The sequence below is a fragment of the Podarcis filfolensis genome, assembly GCF_964270895.1.
Source record: "Podarcis filfolensis genome assembly, chromosome: 7".
Classification (NCBI taxonomy): domain Eukaryota; kingdom Metazoa; phylum Chordata; class Lepidosauria; order Squamata; family Lacertidae; genus Podarcis; species Podarcis filfolensis.
The window spans coordinates 25,409,089-25,430,774 of record NC_139603.1 but is presented as its reverse complement, the minus strand read 5'-3'; the positions used below and the strand labels follow the sequence as shown (position 1 = coordinate 25,430,774).

The window sequence follows — 21,686 nt, the reverse complement described above, 5'->3', positions numbered from 1 at the left end:
GGGACTTATTATTACCTACTATGGAAGAATGCTTATTTAAATTAATGGATTTGGCCGAGATGGCAAAATTGACATGCTTAATTAGAGAAAGATCATTATTGACATTTATTAATGATTGGAAACCCCTTATGGACTTTTTTGCACAAAAAGGAAAATGAGCTTCTGATATCTGGCTTTGAAAACATTTCCTTAAAAGGTTGGTTTAAGGAAAGTAGAAGAGTTGGATGTTATTATGAAGAAAGAGTTTTGTATAAGTTTTTTAAGCTGATAGTTGGAGAATTGGGAGTCTTTTCTTTTCTTTACTTTTCATGTAAAAATATGCTTGATATTTGATGTTGCTTTCTGTATATAAATTTTCAAGCTTTAATAAAAATAGCTTAATAAAGCAGGGGAAATGAATGCTAGGAAAATGTCATTGCCCTACAATCCTTATTTAAAAATAAATGCATAATTCAGACATTTTCAGCTGGTAAAATCACCAGATAAGTCACCTCTCCTTGAAAACAAGATCATTATAATAGGTAATAAAGATTGCATCTAAGAGTCAGGTTAGACATACTTAATGTTCAAGCAGTTGCAGACAGTATCAGGATCAAATTAGTCCATGATAATGATGCTTATGAATGTATTTTAAGTAACCCATGGCCACACGCAACTGATGGTGATGCTGCAATTCTTCCTTTGATTACACAGATTTCAAAGGAGCTCAGGTAGCGCAGCACATTTTCCAGCTGTACCTAATGCAGGAGGATACAATAACTTCTCTTTTTAAAAATAAGTGAAGGGCAAATCTCCCTCTCACACATACCCCTGGATTGATTCAGAATTCAAAACAAAGCAGAAAATAGCTTAGTAATTCTGTATCCAGTACACCTTCATCTATTATACCTAAAAGAAAAGCTTATGTGCTTTTAACAAAAGATTTTTAGAACTTTTTTTTTCAATTCACTATATATCATCTCCCAGTAAGTCTTAACCTTTTTGCATGTCCACCATATGTGATAGAATGTACCTTCTTTTTCTTTGCATTTCCAGCAGATATCTGATTCAGATTTATACATTTTAGCTAATTTACTTGGTGTCAATTATTTTCATGCAATCAATCTGCTCTCTCTCCTATAGAAAAGCAAGGACCCTTGAACCATACCTCCTTATGGGCCTGTCTCTCACCGTGCTTGATGATCAGGTCTAATGTTCTCATGCGATGCAAAAGAGCTATTCTGCTTTTCCTCCTTGTAGGATGTGGAGTGGAAGACTTTTAGCACCAGTGATAAAGGGAATAATGGCAAATGAGGTGTGTCAGCTTGTACTTGAATCAATGCACACATTCCCATTTCATCTCAGGCAGCAAAACAAGACCCCTGTGTCTCCTGATACTAAAAATTGTCCTTAATTGTAAAGGGAACAATTATTCTCCAATACATGCTGTAAAAAAAGAAGAAAGAATCACAGATCATCTTATGACCTTATCACTTCAGCGTGCTTTTATTTCCATCTTCAGCTAAAACAAGATGCTAATCCAGCCAGTTTCAAAATGCCTTAAAAATATGCATCTTATTCCAATTACCATTTGTGCTAACTTCAGTTTCCAGCCCTTATCTCACTGCAATGATGCTCTGTTTTCCATGGGGGTGAGGCCTGAGCAAGCAAAAAGCTGCTCGGGTGGAAAATCAGTTGGGGCCCTTGGTTGACTCAGTCAAACATCAGAACCTCTCAAAGTGGCAAGGGGGCAGATTCCAGATTCAGTCAGTCTACTCATGGGGACTCAGTTGTCCTCCTTTCTCCAATGTGGGGGGAGCTTATTCAGGAAGGCAGGGTAGGGCAGCATAAAATGTTCATTTGCAAGCACCCCTACTCAGTTACTTGTGATACACCAAATGCTAGTTTAAATGTCAGTAGAAGACTGGCCTTAAGTAGTGCTGTTTTTCTAGCAAAAGAGGTTCAGGAACTCACCATGCATGCCTCCCTTGTTCACTTAGAATGGCAATGGCACCCACCTGAGAGGTGCTATTGGAAGTGAGTCCTGGTAAGTTCCTGATGGGGAAAAATTCCTGCCACTAGCCATAAATGATAGCTCAACAGGAAGCCCGACATGCCTCGGACTAGCGAGCCACGATACATGCCTGCCAAGCCTCATTTGAGGGGCTGAAAGACAAATTGTGCATTAAAATTTCTAGCCGCCTGTTTGCTGAGGCCAAAGGTACGGCTCGGTTCTTTATGTTCTATGTGTAAAGTGCTCCCCCTGGTGATCATTGCTAACTTGCACTCTTTCGTGTTTGTTTGGGAGCGCTCCTAGGTAAAATGACCCCTGACTGTTAGGAGAAGAAGAAGAGTTTGGATTTGATATCCCACTTTATCACTACCCGAAGGAGTCTCCAAGCGGCTAACAATCTCCTTTCCCTTCCTCTGCCACAACAAACACTCTGTGAGGTGAGTGGGGCTGAGAGACTTCAGAGAAGTGTGACTAGCCCAAGGTCACCCAGCAGCTGCATGTGGAGAAGTGGAAACGCGAACCCGGTTCCCCAGATTATGAGACTACCACTCTTAACTACTACACCACACTGGCTCCCAGTTGTAGACGTGGGGTTGTGGCGCTCATCTCGCTTTACTGGCCAAGGGAGCTGGCGTTTGTCCGCAGACAGCTTCCAGGTCATGTGGCCAGCATGACAAAGCCGCTTCTGGTGAACCAGAGCAGCACACGGAAATGCTGTTTACCTTCCCGCCGGAGCGGTACCTATTTATCTACTTGCACTTTGACATGTTTTCAAACTGCTAGGTTGGCAGGAGCAGGGACCGAGCAACGGGAGCTCACCCCGTCACAGGGATTCGAACCACTGACCTTCTGAGTGCTCCTACTTTCCCTTTATTTTTCCAGTATTAAGAGCATAAGAAGCTGCCTTCTTATTGGTGTGTCTACCTCAGTATTGTCTACTCTGAGTGGAAGAGCCTCTCCAGGGTTTCAGGCAGAAGACCTTCCCAGCCCTACTTGGACTGAACCAATCTAGGACCTGCTGGATGCAAGACAGATGAGCTACGACCCTCTCCTAGCCGCTTTTACTACTGAATGTGGTCTTTCAGTTTTAATGTAGCATCTTGTGCCTCTCCCCACCCTGCAGCAAGTCTGCTTCCTAACTTCCTCTGCTGCTGCTTTCCATTATGGCAGAGAAATCTCTTGGCATTGGTTAGTGCTGGTAAAATAGTAACTCAGTGTTTCCCAAAAGTGTGTGATACCACCCCTTCGGGGGCGTTGGAACGGTCCAGGGGGGCTGTAGCCTCAGGTGCAATGGGAGGGGGGCATTGAATAAAAATAAGGGGTGGTGGAAGCATAAAGAAAGAAGAGAAGAGAAGGAAAAATGGCAAAACCATTTGTATATGTTTCATCTGTTGGGAACCTCTGCACTAGCTGAAAACATGGCGGCCAACATCAACTTTGGTAGAAGGCAGGTGTGGGGAGCATTTTTCAGGGCCGTGTCCCTTGCTAGGAAACTTTCAGGGGCCCACTTGATGGTGGTGGTTGGAGCCAGGTGCAAAGGCGGGTGGAGCTACAAATGTTTATTTAGAGAGGCATCCATCTGCCCAAGGCATGATGGACAACAACAACAACCAGGGGAAAGAAAGACGTATCTTACAAGGACAGGAAGAAACACCACGGACAGAATAATTGCCACACACAGGAAGAACAAGGATATACAGTGGTACCTCAGGTTAAGTACTTAATTCGTTCTGGAGGTCCGTACTTAACCTGAAACTGTTCTTAACCTGAAGCACCACTTTAGCTAATGGGGCCTCCTGCTGCTGCTGCGCCGCCAGAGCACGATTTCTGTTCTTATCCTGAAGCAAAGTTCTTAACCTGAAGCACTATTTCTGGGTTAGCGGAGTCTGTAACCTGAAGCGTATGTAACCTGTGGTACCACTGTAGTTTGAGTCCTCACTTGTAGTTTTGTAAATCATTTAATGTGTCAACACAAATAGAAGTTATTAATATTGCAGTTGTTGTATAAGGGATTATTATTAAGACCGGAATGTAATGGAAATTAGTAAGATTTTTATTTTATTTTTGAAATTATTTTATTTGGTTTTTCAGATTTAAAATTTACAGCCACATATCCAACATAAACATAAAAACAAGAGTCCAATAAATCTCTTGAACTTCCCTTTTCCCCATTGTGGGTCCTACTGTTAATCATTTCCTCCTGCATCTTTTATCATAATCCAAATCTTTTATCTTTCCATTGTATCTAAAATTCACTGTTAAACTACATTTATTCTGATATTCTGAAATTAATAAGATTTTGGAATGCAGAAATAAAGGAAAGAATCAAACTATCAAATCCAGCACACAGGTGGCCACTTTACCTAAATTATGCAATTTGGTATTTGAACGATTGGTATTTATAATTGTTTTATAAATTGGTATTGTTATAATGAGGCTATTAAAGGTAAAGGGACCCCTGACTGATAGGTCCAGTCGTGACCGACTCTGGGGTTGCAGCGCTCATCTCGCTTTATTGGCCGAGGGAGCCGGCATACAGCTTCCAGGTCATGTGGCCAGCATGACTAAGCCGCTTCTGGCGAACCAGAGCAGTGCACGGAAATGCCATTTATCTTCCCGCCGGAGCAGTACCTATTTATCTACTTGCACTGTGTGATTTCGAACTGCTAGGTTGGCAGGAAGTGAGGCTATTATTGCATTGTAATTTAAAACTAATAAAAATAAAATATTATCAAAAATAAAATAAAATAGAGAGGCATCAAGAGTCACATGCAACTCCCAGGCCAAAAGTTTCCCATCCCTGGTGTAAGTGGTCCCCTATTGCAAAAGAAATAAAAAACAGACCTTAATATTACATTGGACAAGGCACTTTGTTTTCAGCCCTTTTCAATAAGCTGACAGAAGGAATCTGACTTGTGTTTTAAGGGGAGCAGAGTTTGCCAAGGAAAAGGATGGCATTGCTAGGATTGTGCCGGATGCAGAAGAGGAACGGGTGATTAGCCTCAAATAGTTTATAGGATGGCAAGGATCTGTTGGAGACCACAGCGCCTGTGGCAGCGGCTGCTTTTGTCCCCACTTCGTCAACGTCCACAAAGGCTTTGTGAAGCACTTTGGATAAGTATAGTTGATCCGAGGCAGCCATCCCAGAAAGGTCGGCTCTGGATCTGTCAAACACATCAATCATCCCCAGGGCTTGCAAAGGCGAGTTGAGGTGAAAGGACTCTTCAAGCTTGAACTGGGGGAGATACACCTCGACATTCTCCTCTGTCAAGTTTTCTGAGGCAGTCCAGCATGCTAAATTCTCACTGGTCATGGTGTTTTCAACCTGTATGGAAAAAAAGAATTAAGAAACAACATGGCTAAAATAAACATCACCAGGGCCGGATTTAGTTTTAATGAGGCCCTAAGCTACTGAACGCGGGTGGCCCTGAGCTATAGCCCTAAGCTATGGGACGCGGGTGGCGCTGTGGGTTAAACCACAAAGCCTAGGACTTGCCGATCAGAAGGTCGGCAGTTCGAATCCCCGCGATGGGCTGAGCTCCCATTGCTTGGTCCCTGCTCCTGCCAACCTAGCAGTTCGAAAGCATGTCAAAGTGCAAGTAGATAAATAGGTACCACTCCGGCGGGAAGGTAAACAGCATTTCTGTGTGCTGCTCTGGTTCGCCAGAAGCAGCTTAGTCATGCTGGCCACATGACCCGGAAGCTGTACGCCGGCTCCCTCGGCCAATAAAGCGAGATGAGCGCCGCAACCCCAGAGTCGGCCACAACTGGACCTAATGGTCAGGGGTCCCTTTATCTTTATCTTTATAAGCTACTGAAGGTAATGAGGCCCTTTATATGTCCAGCTGTCCTTTGTAAACAACAAATTGCTGCTGTTTTTTGTGTTGAATATATATGGTAATTTATGGACCCAATAGGTATCTAATGCCATTTGCACATGTTGTCATGCAACCAGTCCATGCAGAATGTAGGCACCCTATATATAGAAATGAGCAAACCAGTGATATTTTAGGGAGCAGGCTAGCAGGCGGGGCCCATTACTTACATTATAGGAGCCTACACAACACAAAACACTGTTGCTGTGTGTAGGTTTTATTTTATTTGTTTTTATCTTATATTTTGGAAATATATATCCAGGTTTTTTTCCTTTACATTTTTTGGGGGACCCCAAGAGAGTGGGGCCCTAACCTATAGCTTGTTTAGCTTATACGTAAATCCAGCACTGAACATCACACACAGGAAATATATGAGATACAGAACTCCTCTTGCAGAAAAATGAAATTTATTGAATGTGCCAATATGATTGGAAGTAAAAAAAGCAACTCTGTAGCTGCTGATAAGGGATCAAGATCAAGACTGAATGTAATAGGACTAATTAAGACTTTGGAAGCAGGACAAAATAAAATGATCTCTCCTTGAAATCTGGCACGTGGGAGGCCACACAAAATGTATAATTGGCTTTATAATTGATATATATTTGAATTTGAATTGCAATTTGAGATTGATATAATGTGGTTTATATTGGATTTTAGTAAAAATTGTAAAATTATTTACAAAACAAAACATGATTCACTGTAAGTTACGAGGGCAAATCATACGAAGGAAACTCAAAACAGTTGAGTTTGTTTAAAAAAAGTAGAGATTTTTTGAAAGAGCGGGGCTTGAAAATGAGAGGTGCCCTACACTTGCGTAACCCATTGAGACTCATTTTAAGGTGATCCAGATTCTTGCTTGGGTTGAGCCTCACAGCGATCCTTCCTTGCCCTGTTCCAGTAAGCATAATCTCCTGGTTTAGCCTTAATGGAAATCGATGGTTAATTAAACCAGGAAGTCTCCAATCATGGTGTGCAAGGACAGAAAGGGGAAAAGGGTGGCATGAACAAGGTTCAGATAAACTGAGATATGTATGTCAAAACCAGACCATTATTCTGCAACTCTGTGATTTACGTTTCAAACATGGTGACTTGTTTGTGACTTAGTAAAGGTAAAGGGACTCCTGACCATTAGGTCCTGTCGTGACCGACTCTGGGGTTGCGGTGCTCATCTCGCTATATTATCCGAGGGAGCCGGCGTACAGCTTCCGGGTCATGTGGCCAGCATGACTAAGCCGCTTCTGGCGAACAAGAGCAACGCACGGAAACGCCATTTACCTTCCCACCGGAGCGGTGCCTATTTATCTACTTGCACTTTGACGTGCTTTCGAACTGCTAGGTTGACAGGAGCAAGGACCAAGCAACGGGAGCTCACCCTGTTGCAGGGATTCGAACCACCGACCTTCTGATCAGCAAGTCAGAGGCTCTGTGGTTTAACGCACAGCGCCTCCCGCGTCCCTTTGTTTGTGACTTACCTGTTTCAAATTGCCGATGTCGTCTGGCAAGATAATGATCATGGACAACACTTTGCCATGGTATGGGAGGCAAAGGATCTGTGCATCCCTCTCCAACGTGTATCCCAGCTTAAATCGACCTTTCTGGTGCATCATCTGTACACGTTTACTTTCATTCTGTTTCGAAAGGCAATAGAGAAAGATGTAGGTTTAGCAGAAACACACACACTCTGGTTGTCAATAAATATGGCAAGAAGATTTCACTTCTTGGGTCAGCTGAATGCACAAATGCTGAACAACTGTTTGATAGCATTGTACAAGCCAATTCTTCAGGTGGTCATAGCTGGCAAGGGACAGGACAGGCTAAAAATGGGAGCTGTGAGGAAATATATGATTAAAATCTCAGTTCAACCACAAATTTGCTAGGTGAGGCTACTATGCTTGTCTGCTTCACAGAGGGTGGATCAACACACAGGAAAAAATTCTATAAATAAGTCAGAAATTAAATTGTTATAACGAAAGAAAAAAACATGATGTAAAAATCACATAGAAAATTTCTTTGCTCTCTGGTGCCATCTGGTGTTGCATATTTATACTGCATTCAAAGCGGGTTTTTTACAAATACTGTATAGCTGAATCCAGAGTTGCTGTTGGGTTACTGAGCTAACGTATGTGATGTGCTTTGAATATTTGAAGTGAATTGAATGCATGCTCCATTTTTCTGTCCACTAGAGATGCCCTTATTTTCTGCTACCTTTCCTTGGTGAAAACACCGCCTCTCCCCTCCCCCCCCTTGGTGACATTTTTAGGAATGCCTTTTGACCATTTTTGTGGCATTTGTAGTAAATATTGCTTAATGTTCTGCAATAAGTTGCAGGTGCTCCATGTATTTCTTTAAAAACGTAGCACTTAATATAATAAAAAATATCTAAATGGTTTAGTTGAAAACATTTAAATACAACAACTGTCTATAAAATTCCCTGAAAACAAGATAAAAATGTGACTGTGTATCATAAATAAAACTGAGCACTGTACAAAACAAAAAATTAAAAACAAAGAGTCAAAATCCCAGTAAGTCAGAGGAAGCATATAAATCTTCAACTAGTGAGTCAAGACCCCATGGAAATATATGGTAAAAATATATATGGTTAAAAAAAAAGGATCCCCCAAATGCATGTCTGCATTAAAAGCAGGTTCTAAGTCTGAAAGGCTTGGATACAGAAATTTTCTACAATAAGGACAGCAAAATGCGTTGAGGGATTAAACATTCTACTACATGTTCTTAAATTTTAAATCCCTTTTGCAAGATATTCCTGTGGCAACACACAGCCTGGTAGTGGAATGGAGGTCCTGGGCGTGGAGCATATTTGTTTAACCTATTTATTAAATGTATATGCTACCCTTCGCCTAAGGATCATAGGGCAGTTTGCAATATAAAAACATGAAAATACATAATATAATGACGAATTGCACATCTAAAAACATCTCCACATGAGCTAAGCTGATGGACTATGCCGAAATGGCAAAGCTGACTGGAAAGCTCAGGAACCAAGAAGGCAAAATCTTAAAAAAAAAAAAAAATGGGGGAAATTCATAATTTATTTAAGAGACCACTGCAAGCAGGATTTTAACCTCACTTGTAATGTAGCAAACACTATGGAAAAGATGGATAGGTATAGAATATGGAATAATATGGCAGTTGTAAATGTTGACAATAGAACCCATGGAGGTAATGGGGAGAAATCTCAAGTAATCTCTATATATGGATATGCATTTGGGTTGTTATATTTTTTTACTTGTAAAATCAAATAAAAATTATTTCAATTTTTTTTAAAAAAAAAGCATCTCCACATGTAATCGTCCTCTCTGTCGCTGTAGAGATTGTTTAGTAATAGAGGAGCGCCCTCTTGTGAACCCTTGGGGTAAAATCATTTGCATTATACAGACTTTAGCTTAAGCTAATCATATAGCAGAATAAAGCTGTGGGCTGATAGAAGAGGATGTGCCACTTCACACTGCCCACGTGGGCTGCTATTTATTTAGTACCCCCCCCCCCAGTGCTGGATTTATGTATAAGCTAAGTAAGCTATAGCTTAGGGCCCCAGTTGAATTTACAATAGCTTATAGTAAGTCTAAACCTTAACACTAAGAATACTATGTACAGAACACCACATCAGAAGGAAAAGAGATGGAAAGAAAAAGTGAAACTCAGGCTCCTTCTGGCCTCTTGCCTCAGCATGACCTTGAAGAAGAGATAACAGAACCATTTTACTGTACTCAGCTTCTCTGAAGGAATAACCCAAACTTCATGAACCTTCTGCTTGTTTCTTTCACACAGATAAGCTTCCAGAACCCTCTTGAATTAATTAGAATAGGAAAGATCTCTACACATCAGATCAATACTTTTCTGCACTAAGAAATGCAAGCTGACATATATATCTAGCTCAGCAGCATTTACACAGACTCGCAAGCATTCTCCAGAGCTTCATTCCTAGACACACATGGAGATGTTGAGGACTGAAGCTTGGACCTTCTGCATGAGTTATGGCCTCTTGCCAAAGGAAGCGCAGGATCCATGGCTAGAGCCAGCCAGCCAGCCAACCAAGTCCTTGACCTGTTATACTACTCAGCTGAGAAGGCTGGTAGAGTGCCATTGGGCCGCCATTTTGTAACATACTTGAATCAGCATTGAACATTCACACGATTCTAAAACAATAGATTCAGTTGTGCCACGATACCTCATTCAGCTTAAATTCTCTTTCTGTCGTAAGCTTTGGGTCAAACTGGTGTTCCCAAGTTGCTTTAAAGTAGACGGCGTTTGCCAGCACCAACACAGTGTCTGGCTGAATAGTTCCCAGAGGGAAAAGGTCCTTGATGTTTCCTTAGAGAAAAGAAATTTGAATTAATGTGGGTTTTTTTTAAGTATAACCTCACTGCCTTTCATACATAGTAAAAGCGACTGAATTGTTTTTGATTCACAGAACTGAGGACTTGTGCTTATCACACTTCCCCCAACCCCTCAATTACTGTTCTATTTTTATTTTTATTTTATAGACTACTCTCCATCACACTGAGGTTATCGCGGGGCAGTTTCCAGTATATAAAAATAAATACAACTGACAATAAGAACTGAATGATTAGTACGGCAGCATAAAGCTCCAATAACAGTGGCAACTCTCATTATGAGCTCCTCTAGGTTGGACACGGGTGGCGCTGTGGGTTAAACCACAGAGCCTAGGACTTGCCGATCAGAAGGTCGGCGGTTCGAATCCCTGTGATGGGGTGATCTCCCGTTGCTCGGTCCCTGCTCCTGCCCACCTAGCAGTTCGAAAGCACGTCAAAGTGCAAGTAGATAAATAGGGACCACTCCAGCGGGAAGGTAAACGGCGTTTCCATGCGCTGCTCTGATTCATCAGAAGCGGCTTAGTCATGCTGGCCACATGACCCAGAAGCTGTACGCCGGCTCCCTCGGCCAATAAGGTGAGATGAGTGCCGCAACCCCAGAGTCGGTCATGACTGGACCTAATGGTCAGGGGTCTCTTTACCTTTACCTAGGTTGGGGCAGTGGGACATTGCAAGTGAATTCTGCAATATGTCATTGATGCAATAATAATACATTAGTAGTGGATTACATATCATTTCACCTTTTTAGTAGCCCTGCAATGCTTCCTCAGTGTCACCCCATTATTGCTGTCCAGTGGGATGTCTTACACTATTGAGCAAAAAAACTGGAATTTTTTTTATATAGATATGAAACAAACCAGGATATTTGTGCTATGAAAAGTTACAGGATTTCAGCAGGAAGTTACAGGACATGCGCTGATTGGGAATGAAGCCATGAGTTGCATTCAACCAAGTCCATCTCATAGCAAAACCATTGAGATAAATGAACTGAAAGGTGGGATTCACTTAATGAACCCTGTCGACACAAGGGCTTTGACTTATGCCATGGGGCTTTCCCTCACTCTTCCGCAGGAAAGTCCTGTAGAATCCCCAGAACATCATGCAAGGGAACGAGGATCATTCTGCCTGGCAAACAGACATATTGGTGCAGAAGGAGCATTTGTAATAGCATGAGATTGAATTCCACCCTAAGTTTAGTAGTGTTTAACAACTTCAGTGGGCCTTCCCTTAGGGTAGCAGTTCTCAACCTGTGGGTCCCCAGATGTTGTTGGACTACAACTCCCATCATTCCTGACCACTGGTCATGCTGGTTAGGAATGATGGGAGTTGTAGTCCAACAACATCTGGGGACCCACAGGTTGAGAAACACTGCCTTAGGGAAAGGACTAGCGCTGAACACCACCCAGCACGGCTACCCCAAAACTTTTGCAGGTGCAAACAGTATTGAAAATTGGGGTTATGTAAAACCACCCTGATAGCATCATGAGTACACATAATCATGAATGAATTATAAAAAAAGACGCCCCAAGGAACCTCTAGCACCTGAAAGAACTTGATGGAGAAAGTCCAGTAGGGTTTTCTCCCATCTGCACCTCCAGAGGAAGAGGGTCCCAGAGCTAGGGAGGGAGCCACAAGAGGAGAAACTTCACTGGATAAAATTTAGCTTGCTGTGCAAAATGCTGTTAAAGGCCCCGGGAAAGACTTGCTCACAAATGTATTGACAGCTGCACAAATTATAATAGCTAGGAAGTGGAAGAGGGAAGCAGAATATAACATGGAAGAGTAGTATAAAGAAATGTGGGATATAGCTATTAATGATAAATTAACATATGCCATTAAGGATAGACGGGGAATATGCAGGAGAAATTATTTCAAGGAGATATGGAAGGTGTTTGTAGAATTTGTACTGTTAAAATGAAAAGGGGTCAAACCATCACAAGAGGTGTTGAAATTTTGGGAGGTTGGATAGTTACAATGGAATGGTCTCAGTGGTGGGGTGTACATTTTAATTCTTATTTATTTATGATTATTACTTTGTCAAAATAGATGAAGAAGGAGAGAAGGAGGAGGAGGAGGGAGGAGGAAATAAAGGCCTGGGGTACCACAAGAAAAATAAGGTGGTGATCTTGGTTTTGTGCTACAAATCAGTGATTCCTGCAACACTGAGTGCTTCCAGGCTATTGCTGTTCCTGAGTGGGGTGATGGGTAAATTCACTGGGAAGTGTGGAATGATACTTGATGATGCAATAAGGTCTAACATCCCCACAAACAAATCAGAATGGATGCTCAGGAGGAATGCTCAATAAACACGTCATCGGGAAGTGACCTTCAGCTTCCTTACCCTTTGTCTGCCTGGCAACTTCAAGGTTAATCTCCTGCCTTGCTTCTTCAGTAGCATTTTGAAAGTCGACTGTTTGCAGGATAGCGCCAAAGATTTCCTTCGTGCGTGTGAGATATTGCTGTAGAGTTTTTAAAAACGAAAGAGAAATATTGTGAATTCCCCAGGCGAGCCATTTGTAGATGACGGTATACAGGTACTGATCACCTCTTACCTAGTGCCTTGCTGGGTGATCATGAGACCTTCCCGCAGAAAGGGAATCATCCACCCCACCAGAGCAACACTTGATATGCCGTGTGGACTGCAGCTTCCTCTTCTGGGGCATTTGGCCACAAAAGCGAGAGGCAGATAAACACTCAGCACTCATGCAAAGTCAGCCTTTTAAAGTGCACAGAAAATTTAGCCAACCATTAAAATATAGTCAAGGTATTTCTAGCTATACACCTGTCAGGATGCTGTCAGTGGCTCCCGGCTAGTTGCCCAAGAAAGTTTAAAAACAAGGGAAAGTTTCTCACAGTCCTTTTTTATTTCAAACTTTACAGAGAGAGGCTATAGAACCCAGCCTCTTGGATAATAGCATTGTCCCGAGTGAATTTCCACCCCTCATCTCTCCCACTTCCTCACTTGTCATCGTCATCATCACCTCCTTTGCGGTACCACTAAGCACCCTCTGCCTTCAAGCTCTTTGCTCTCCTACTTTTAAGGCTAAGCCACAATTTCCCATTTATGTACACTCTGGGATCCAATCAGAAACCAGGATGACCTCGGCCCAGTGGGGGTATATATCTCCACCCCCACTATTCAGCCCAGACATTGAGGTCTAGCTCCAAGGGCCTTCTGGTGGTTCTCTCACTGTGAAAAGAGAAACTACAGGGAACCAGGCAGAGGGCCTTCTCAGTAGTGGCATCTGCCATGTGGAATGCCCTCCCATCAGATGTCAAGGAAATAAACAACTACCTGACTTTTAGAAGACATCTGAAGGCAGCCCTGTTTAGGGAAGTTTTTAATGTTTGATGTTTTATCATGTTTTTTAATATTCTGTTGGGAGCCGCCCAGAGTGGCTGGGGAAACCCAGACAGATGGGCAGAGTATAAATAATATTTTATTATTACAGTGGTACCTCAGGTTAAGTACTTAATTCGTTCCGGAGGTCAGTTCTTAACCTGAAACTGTTCTTAACCTGAAGCACTACTTTAGCTAATGGGGCCTCCTGCTGCTGCTGCGCCACTGGAGCACAATTTCTGTTCTTATCCTGAAGCAAAGTTCTTAACCCGAGGTAATATTTCTGGGTTAGCGGAGTCTGTAACCTGAAGCGTATGTAACCTGAAGCGTATGTAACCCGAGGTACCACTGTATTCTCATTATTATAATTCTGGGATGTCCTGCTCAAATCGGGACTGTTGACGGGTACAAGAGACCTTTTGCATGCATGTGGGCAGCTCTGCAACTGAGCTACGCCTTTCCTTCCACAGTGAGAGATCACTTACCTTGAAAAATTCATATCCCTTCTGCATGAACAGATTGTTGGCCACGTTCAACTCATAGTCGTTACTGAGATTATTCAGCTGAAACAGAAGTTTCTTGATCTCTGGATAGATTCCTTCTTCCTAGCCACAGTATTAAGAAGAAGATTTCAAATGGGGGGAGAAACAAGTAGATTAATGGATGTAGAAATGTTTGGCAGCAAGAGCTCATTGCTATCTATTATTTTTAAGGGCTTGCAATGGAAAATGACAGAGGCCAATCATCAGCAACAATTTACCAATCAGGTACCCCCAAAGGTTCTAAAATTGGGATTGCCCATCTTCAGTGAGCCTCTGGAGGTTGCTGCAGTCAGTGTATGGCTCCCCTTGTTGCATGTATCAGCCCCTCCATTTGGATGCTTGGCCAAAGGGCCTCTCCCTCCCCCAGTGGGTCTTCAACACTTGTCACAGGATTGCTGTATATGCTTACACTCTAAAGACTTCCTGCCTAGGGAGCTATGGGGGTGTGTTGCTGTATATGCTTCCCCCCCCCATTCTGTTGTGTGTTGTGCTCCAAAACGGTGTTGAAAGGAACATAAGGTAATCTGTTCAGAAGGATGCTCGAGGGCTTCCAGTTCACTACTGGCAGTGCCACTGGGGCTGATGGGCTGGGGAAGCCATAACAACATCGTATGTGTGGTTCAAGGGATTTGTGTTGGAGAGGGTGTCATTGTCATTGTCATTGTGAATTACAGTCGTACCTCAAATCCCGAATGCCTTGGCTCCCAAACAAATCAGCTCCTGCACAATCGAAACCTGGAAGTGAGTGTTCCAGTTTTCAAACAATTTTCAGGAGCCGAATGTCTGGCCCGGCTTCCACAGCTTCTGATTGGCTGCAGGAGCTTCCTGCAGCCAATCAGAAGCTGCGCTTTGGTTTCCAAACATTTTGGAAGTCCAAGGTACGACTGTAATTGATTCCCTCCAAAAGTGGGCGACATGCAGTTTATGGGTGTGATTGCTGGCACTGTTCCTGATTGGTCCATTTCCCAGGGGTGCTGTAGGTTTGCCTGCCATTTTTATGTCATCTCCTGTTTTCCTGTGTTGCTTGCTTTCCAGGCTGTGTGGATGTGGCCATTCTACCAGTGTGTTGATGGTATATCTACCCACTGCCAACTCAGTGCAATTGGTGTAGAGGGTCGCTTAACACATTTCTGGCTACAGGTCTTGATGGTACCAAAAAAATAACCCGCCACTTAGTCCTATGGCTTTAAGAATAGTTCTGGACATACCACCGAAAACTGAGCTGCAGTATCTCTCTCGGGTTCTGACGCAAGAAGACACATTTTCCCCTCAGAAGCAGCTGGTCTTGCGCTTCCCAGAGTCCTATTGAAGTGTAGCACCTATAGCAGAAACAAGTTGTAAGCAATGCAAAGCATCCAGGATAGGAAGGGGCAAAAAAAATCCCACTTACCTTGATTAAATAAACAAGAGACTACAAGTGCTAAAAAATATTGTTACTGCTGAAACAGCTACTACATTGGTTTGTGGCGGTAGTTGTTTTAAAAAGAAAGCAAGAAATAAATATGAAAAATGAAGTACGTAGCTTACAGGTTTGTACCAATGGCTTCTTTTAATCACTCTTACAGCTACTTTGAATATATAGTGTTTCGACACTCGTTTTCTTACAAATTTTCTGCTTTGCTAACACTAGTTGAACAAGTTCCTTTGTTAAGGCAATGGCCACAGCCTATCAGGTAAGTACCCATCACCTGCATTTTAAAGAGTGAGCTCTGCTGCCGTAGAGACACATGGAAGGGCTTTTCCCCATCTCACACCATGGGAATGCCATGCCATCCTAGGATGGAGAACAATAGGCCAAGGGAGAGATGTGTATGTGTGAGTCTTGGCTGATGCTGGAAGCTGAAGACATAGAGAGTTGTCTTACACTGTGCTGGGGCGAAAGCTGTGGCTCAGGTTTCCCTGGAAACCTAGTGGGGAAGCTAGATCTGTGGGAGTGTTAATGCTGTCAGCTCCTCCATCCTATGCTCAGGTTGTATAAAGCTGTGTAAAAAAAAGCCAGCCATATATCCTAATGACACCTCAGTCCCATTGACCTTCATTCCAGAGAAACCAAGTCCTGGGTAAGTGGGGGGATGTTATTGGGTTGTTGTTGTTAATAATAATAATTTATTATTTCTACCCCGCCCATCTGGCTGGGTTTCCCCAGCCACTCTGGGCGGCTTTCAACAGAACATTAAAAACAGAATAAAACTTCATTAAAAAGTTCCCTTCAGATGTGTTCTAAAAGTCGGATAGTTGTTTATTTCCTTGACATGTGATGGGAGGGTATTGTTTTTATTCTGATTATATATGTACAGTGGTACCTCAGGTTACAGGCGCTTCAGGTTACAGACTCCACTAACCCAGAAATAGTACCTCGGGTTAAGAACTTTGCTTCAGGATGGGAACAGAAATCGTGCAGCGGTGGCGCAGTGGCAGCAGGACCATTAGCTAAAGTGGTGCTTCAGGTTAAGAACAGTTTCAGGTTAAGAACCGACCTCCGGAACGAATTAAGTTCTTAACCCGAGGTACCACTGTAGTGATCTTTTCTGTGAACCCCCCTGAGACCTCTGGGTATAGGGCGGTATATAAATTCATTGAATAATAATAATAGAAGAAGAAGAAGAAGAAGAAGAAGAAGAAGAAGAAGAAGAAGAAGAAAGAAGAAGAGCAGGAGCGCCTGCAGCCTCTTGCCGCTTAGAGATGCAATTGTATGTATTTGTTGATGCTCACCTCTTCCATCTGAGTTTTGCTGCTTCCCCTGGCACCAAGTTGTACCATGGCCAGGGCGGATGTGATACTTATTGGAGAGAAGAAGATGTTTTTGCAAGTGTCACTTCTATTCAGCTTCTTGTAAAGATCAAGACCAAAAGCAATAATTGCTGTAGGAAGGGGGTCCTTGGTGAAATGCAGATCCATGATGACTAGCAGGTGAAGGGAGGGAGAGAGAGAGACAGAGAGAAAATCAATAAATAGTTAGGTAAATGATTGATTGCTCAAGTTAGGAAAACTTGACTTCATGGAACTGGTTTAGTTCTGCTGCAGATATATGACTGGAAAGCCACACACCCAAGTGGAAAGTTTTTTCCCCCACAGACCATTTTTCTTCCCAGAGCATTTCGATATTGAAAAGATCTCTTGAGGAACACCTTTCCAAGCCTATTCCTCAATTGTTCACTTTGTATTCAAAGGATACGTGCAACTGGAAGTTATTAGTCAGCAACACAAAAGCAGAATGCAAAAAGCTATAAGATTCATAAGAAACTTTTGATAACGTTGTAGAGGAAAGTAGGATTGGTATCAGGCAGGACATAATGTAGTTGGGGCCACATTTGCATAGCAATTAAAACAAATAAGACAGGCTGAAAGGCCATGCTACAGCTTTTCAAAAGTAGTCCTCAAGCATAACAACAAACACCACAATAATAATAATTTGTATACTGTCCTACACCCATAGATCTCAAGGCAGTTCACAACTTGAAAAGTGAGTGTTGGTTTTAATCTTTCTATCCTAGCTATGCACTAGATAGGATAGTGCATAACCTAGTGCCAACCTAGCAGTTCGAAAGCATGTCAAAGTGCAAGTAGATAAATAGGTACCGCTCCAGCGGGAAGGTAAACGGCGTTTCCGTGCGCTGCTCTGGTTCGCCAGAAGCGGCTTAGTCACGCTGGCCACATGACCCGGAAGCTGTAGACCAGCTCCCTCAGCCAATAAAGCGAGATGAGCGCCGCAACCCCAGAGTCGGTCACGGCTGGACCTAATGGTCAGGGGTCCCTTTACCTTTACCTTTAATCACTACAATGTCAAAACGTACAAGACTTAAATATCATGTGAAGTCTTGTAATCCATGCTTGCTTTCAGTATTTCAAAAGTTAGTACCTGAGAGTAGGGATTGTTGCCAGCTTCATTAACGAATGAACCCAGAATTCTAGATTCCCCCAAACTGATGCCAAAGTTTGGTGCTAGTTTTGTGCTGTAAACTAGATGGGGTATCAGTTGCAGCACCAAGTTTCCTTCCTAATTTACATATCATGTTCAGGAGGTGGGGGGGGGCTTTTCATCTGGACCACATCAGGGGAGAAATAGTTAAACTTTCCCTCCCCGCCCCCTGGAGTTCTACTGCTGCTCTGCCCATCCCTATGGCTGCTGTGTTTTTTAAATATATATATATATGATAGTTAATTGTATTCACCCAATTAACATCATGCCTAGTTTGGCCCCGTGGCTGTAGGCATGTGAACACCTTGATTTTAACAAATTAGCCTGAATTTGTATTGTATAATGAACTGAAGGTATAAGCTGACATTTCATTTGCAAACCCACAAATTACAAATCTGGGCTTCGTTTACAACCCCTAATCTGTTGTAAACGAGATGCCTTGCGAAATCAACCTTTAGGCTTATTGTTATTTCAACAATAATTTTAAACATATATTTACCTCCTTGTCTTCGGGAGTCAAGAGATCAGTATATACTCAGTATTCTCTTCCTCTGTCTCCGGCTTTCTGGAGGAACTGGAATATTTAAGGTGTGGCCACGCCCACTAATAAATATTCCACATGACTTCATGATCATTCCCGACTTCTGGTCTTCCCGCACTGATTATATTTTCTCAGATTTAGATTTGATTACACAGAAAGCTGTACATTTGTCTCAGCTTTTTTATCACACGAAATTACCACACTCATCTGAATGTACTCAAAGCAGAGAAGCAGGAGTCTGCCAATACAAATTATATCAAGTAATATGAATGAAAGGAATGAGCAGGATTCGTTTTATGTTCCATTGCCTAAAGTAATTCTCCCAGTGGCTCATATGTGTATGTACGTGTGTGCGTATGCATGTACACACGCACACCCATTTAGATGTCAAGATAAAGAACTACACAACTTTTAGAAGACAGCCCTGTATTGGGATGTTTCAATGTCTGACTTTTATTGTTTTTATATGTTTTGGAAGCCGCCCAGAGTGGGATATAAATTTTATGTTTGTGTGTAATTTAATAATAGTAAGCAAAATGAATTCTAAATAGAAGATAAAAAATAGAAAGAAGATAAAGAAAAGAGGGGATACAGCAGATTTGAAAAACACACTTTGATAGAGAATTAAAGTCAATACATTACAAGGCGACACATCATGTGCTCTTTCATTCCCATACTGAATAAAAATAAATACATTTATTTTGATAATTATTATTTGATTCCAACCAAGCAGCTCTTGGTGCAATCTCATACCCTCATAGCAGCTAAGAGTCTTATCTGAATGTCTGCTGTCTCCTCCCACATTCTGCCTTTAGGCTTTCACCAGATGCAGAATCATGGAGTTATCTCCAGCCAGATTTTGTACCTTGTCACCATCCCCGTAACATAATTTTTATTATTATTATTATTATCTAGTCTGATGAAGAGTTCTGTAGAACTCCAATGATAGGATTGGCCTAATAAAAGTATTGTTGTAATATGGATGTTGGGGCTGTTCTCACTTGAAATGGAACTGTTTAATTCAGACGCGTAAATAAGCTTAGGAAAGTGAGTAGCCTGCAGAAAAATTACCAGACTGCTGGTAATTCTGTCCCTCCTTTGGCAGCCTGTTTGGTGACTATGCTGAGCTTCAAGAAGGGGTGTGGTACCCAATATCCTCCTCCACAAGTTTCCTCACTTGCTTCCCTCACTCATCTGCATGCAATTTGTTGTTGCCTGTGACTACCATCTTAGTTTTTAAATACAAGGCTGCTTTAATTGGTAATACCTCTTTGTATGTTGGGACGCGGGTGGCGCTGTGGGTTAAACCACAGAGCCTAGGACTGGCCGATCAGAAGGTTGGGGGTTCGAATCCCCATGACGGGGTGAGCTCCTGTTGCTCGGTCCCTGCTCCTGCCAACCTAGCAGTTCGAAAGCACGTCAAAGTACAAGTAGATAAATAGGTACCGCTCTGGTGGGAAGGTAAACAGTGTTTCCGTGCACTGCTCTGGTTCGCAAGAAGGGCGTTAGTCATGCTGGCCACATGACCCAGAAGCTGTACTCCCGCTCCCTCGGCCAATAAAGCGAGATGAGCCCCGCAACCCCAGAGTCGGTCACGACTGGAACTAATGGTCAGGGGTCCCTTTACCTTTACCTCTTTGTATAATACCCAAAATCAAAGTCAGAATGAACAGTTTGGATATAAGATTTTTTAAAGAAAAGTTAGCTAAAAAGGCATTTATTCTCACCACTACAGTGGTCCCATAGTAAAATAGCACAACTTCACTGTTATAGTTATAGTTCCTGCCTTCTGTTTTGGTTTGCAGTTCGGATTTAGTGCTTGCTTCACTGTATGGGTGCACAATAATTCTCTGGGGAGAATTATTTCCTCCTCCTTCTTGTCATGTGGGCGTTGCTGTGCGATTTCTCCATAGAGATACTATCCAGGCTCAGACCTGCTGCAACTTGTGATCTTTTCCTGAGATGAGGTGAGTTGCTGAGAACCTCAAAAGCCTAGCTATTCAAACTGGAAGGGTGTGGAAAAGTATATGCTTGGAGTGCAACTTAGTAGTTCACATGTACATGTAACGTTCCTTACAATTTAATGATTCACTGCTGACTCACCTGAAAGGGTTGAGTCTGCAGTAGTTTGGAGCCATAGGGAGGCTTACTCATGTATGTACCAGCCCCATGAACTGGGAGACCAGAAAACTTGTGTAGACTTCGGTTTCTAAAAGCAACCTTCTTCTCTCTCTAGGGTGTGGTTCACACATGTATGTACAGCACTTGATTTCTCATCACTTGAAGACTTGAATACATAAACCCACTCCATTGCAAAGTTAGCTGAGTTTGAGTTGAAATTATATTCATTTATTTATTGCCTGCTTTTCACCCCAAGGTCCCAGGGTGGGTTACAACACTAAAACATATTAAAAACAGATAGATGATAGATAGATAGATAGATAGATAGATAGATAGATAGATAGATAGATATAGATAGATAGATAGATAGATAGATAGATAGATAGATGATAGATATTCTAAAAATACACACCTCAAGTGTCAAAATCCAGAGTAAAGAGGTATATCTTCCACATTCTCTGGAAGCTGTATAATGAAGGTGCCAGACACACTTTGTGGAGAGGCAGTTCCATAGCTTAGGGCAGGGGTAGGCAACCTAAGGCCCAGGGGCTGGATCCGGCCCAATCACCTTCTAAATCTGGCCCATGGAAGGTCTGGGAATCAACGTGTTTCTAACATGAGTAGAATGTGTCCTTTTATTTAAAATGCATCTCTGGGTTATTTGTGGGGTATAGGAATTCGTTCACCCCCCTATATATAGTCTGGCCCCCCACAACGTCTGAGGGACAGTGGATCGGCCCACGGCTGAAAAATGTTGCTGACCCCTGGCTTAGGGGCTGCCAAAGAAAATGCCCTCTCCTGGGCTGCTGCCACCCCCAAGCCTCTGAGGGCAGAGGAACTACTAAGAGTGCCCCTCTCTGTCAATCTCAACACCTAAGAGGGTCTGTGGGGAAGGAGGTGGTCTTTCAGATATTTTGGACCTGAGTCATTTAGGACCCTAAACACTAATGTGGGTATTTGGATTAAGCCCAGAAATCAACTGGCAACCAGTGCAGCTGTC

The 21,686-nt window shown here is 42.5% G+C and overlaps 1 protein-coding gene across 1 annotated transcript in view; it reads right to left on the bottom strand.

Moving 5' to 3' along the window:
* Nucleotides 1-3,537: 3,537 nt before the first annotated feature.
* The window catches only part of SERPINB5 (serpin family B member 5), a 37,145-nt gene continuing 18,996 nt past the window's right edge, over nt 3,538-21,686 (bottom strand). The window contains exons 8-14 of the mRNA XM_083624215.1: nt 16,818-17,008; nt 15,314-15,424; nt 14,049-14,168; nt 12,565-12,682; nt 10,058-10,200; nt 7,341-7,496; nt 3,538-5,318 (exon numbers count right to left, since the gene is read on the bottom strand). Of these exons, the coding sequence (XP_083480341.1) occupies nt 4,914-5,318; nt 7,341-7,496; nt 10,058-10,200; nt 12,565-12,682; nt 14,049-14,168; nt 15,314-15,424; nt 16,818-17,008 (1,244 nt within the window). The 3' untranslated portion in view covers nt 3,538-4,913. The remainder of the gene's footprint in view (nt 5,319-7,340; nt 7,497-10,057; nt 10,201-12,564; nt 12,683-14,048; nt 14,169-15,313; nt 15,425-16,817; nt 17,009-21,686) is intronic.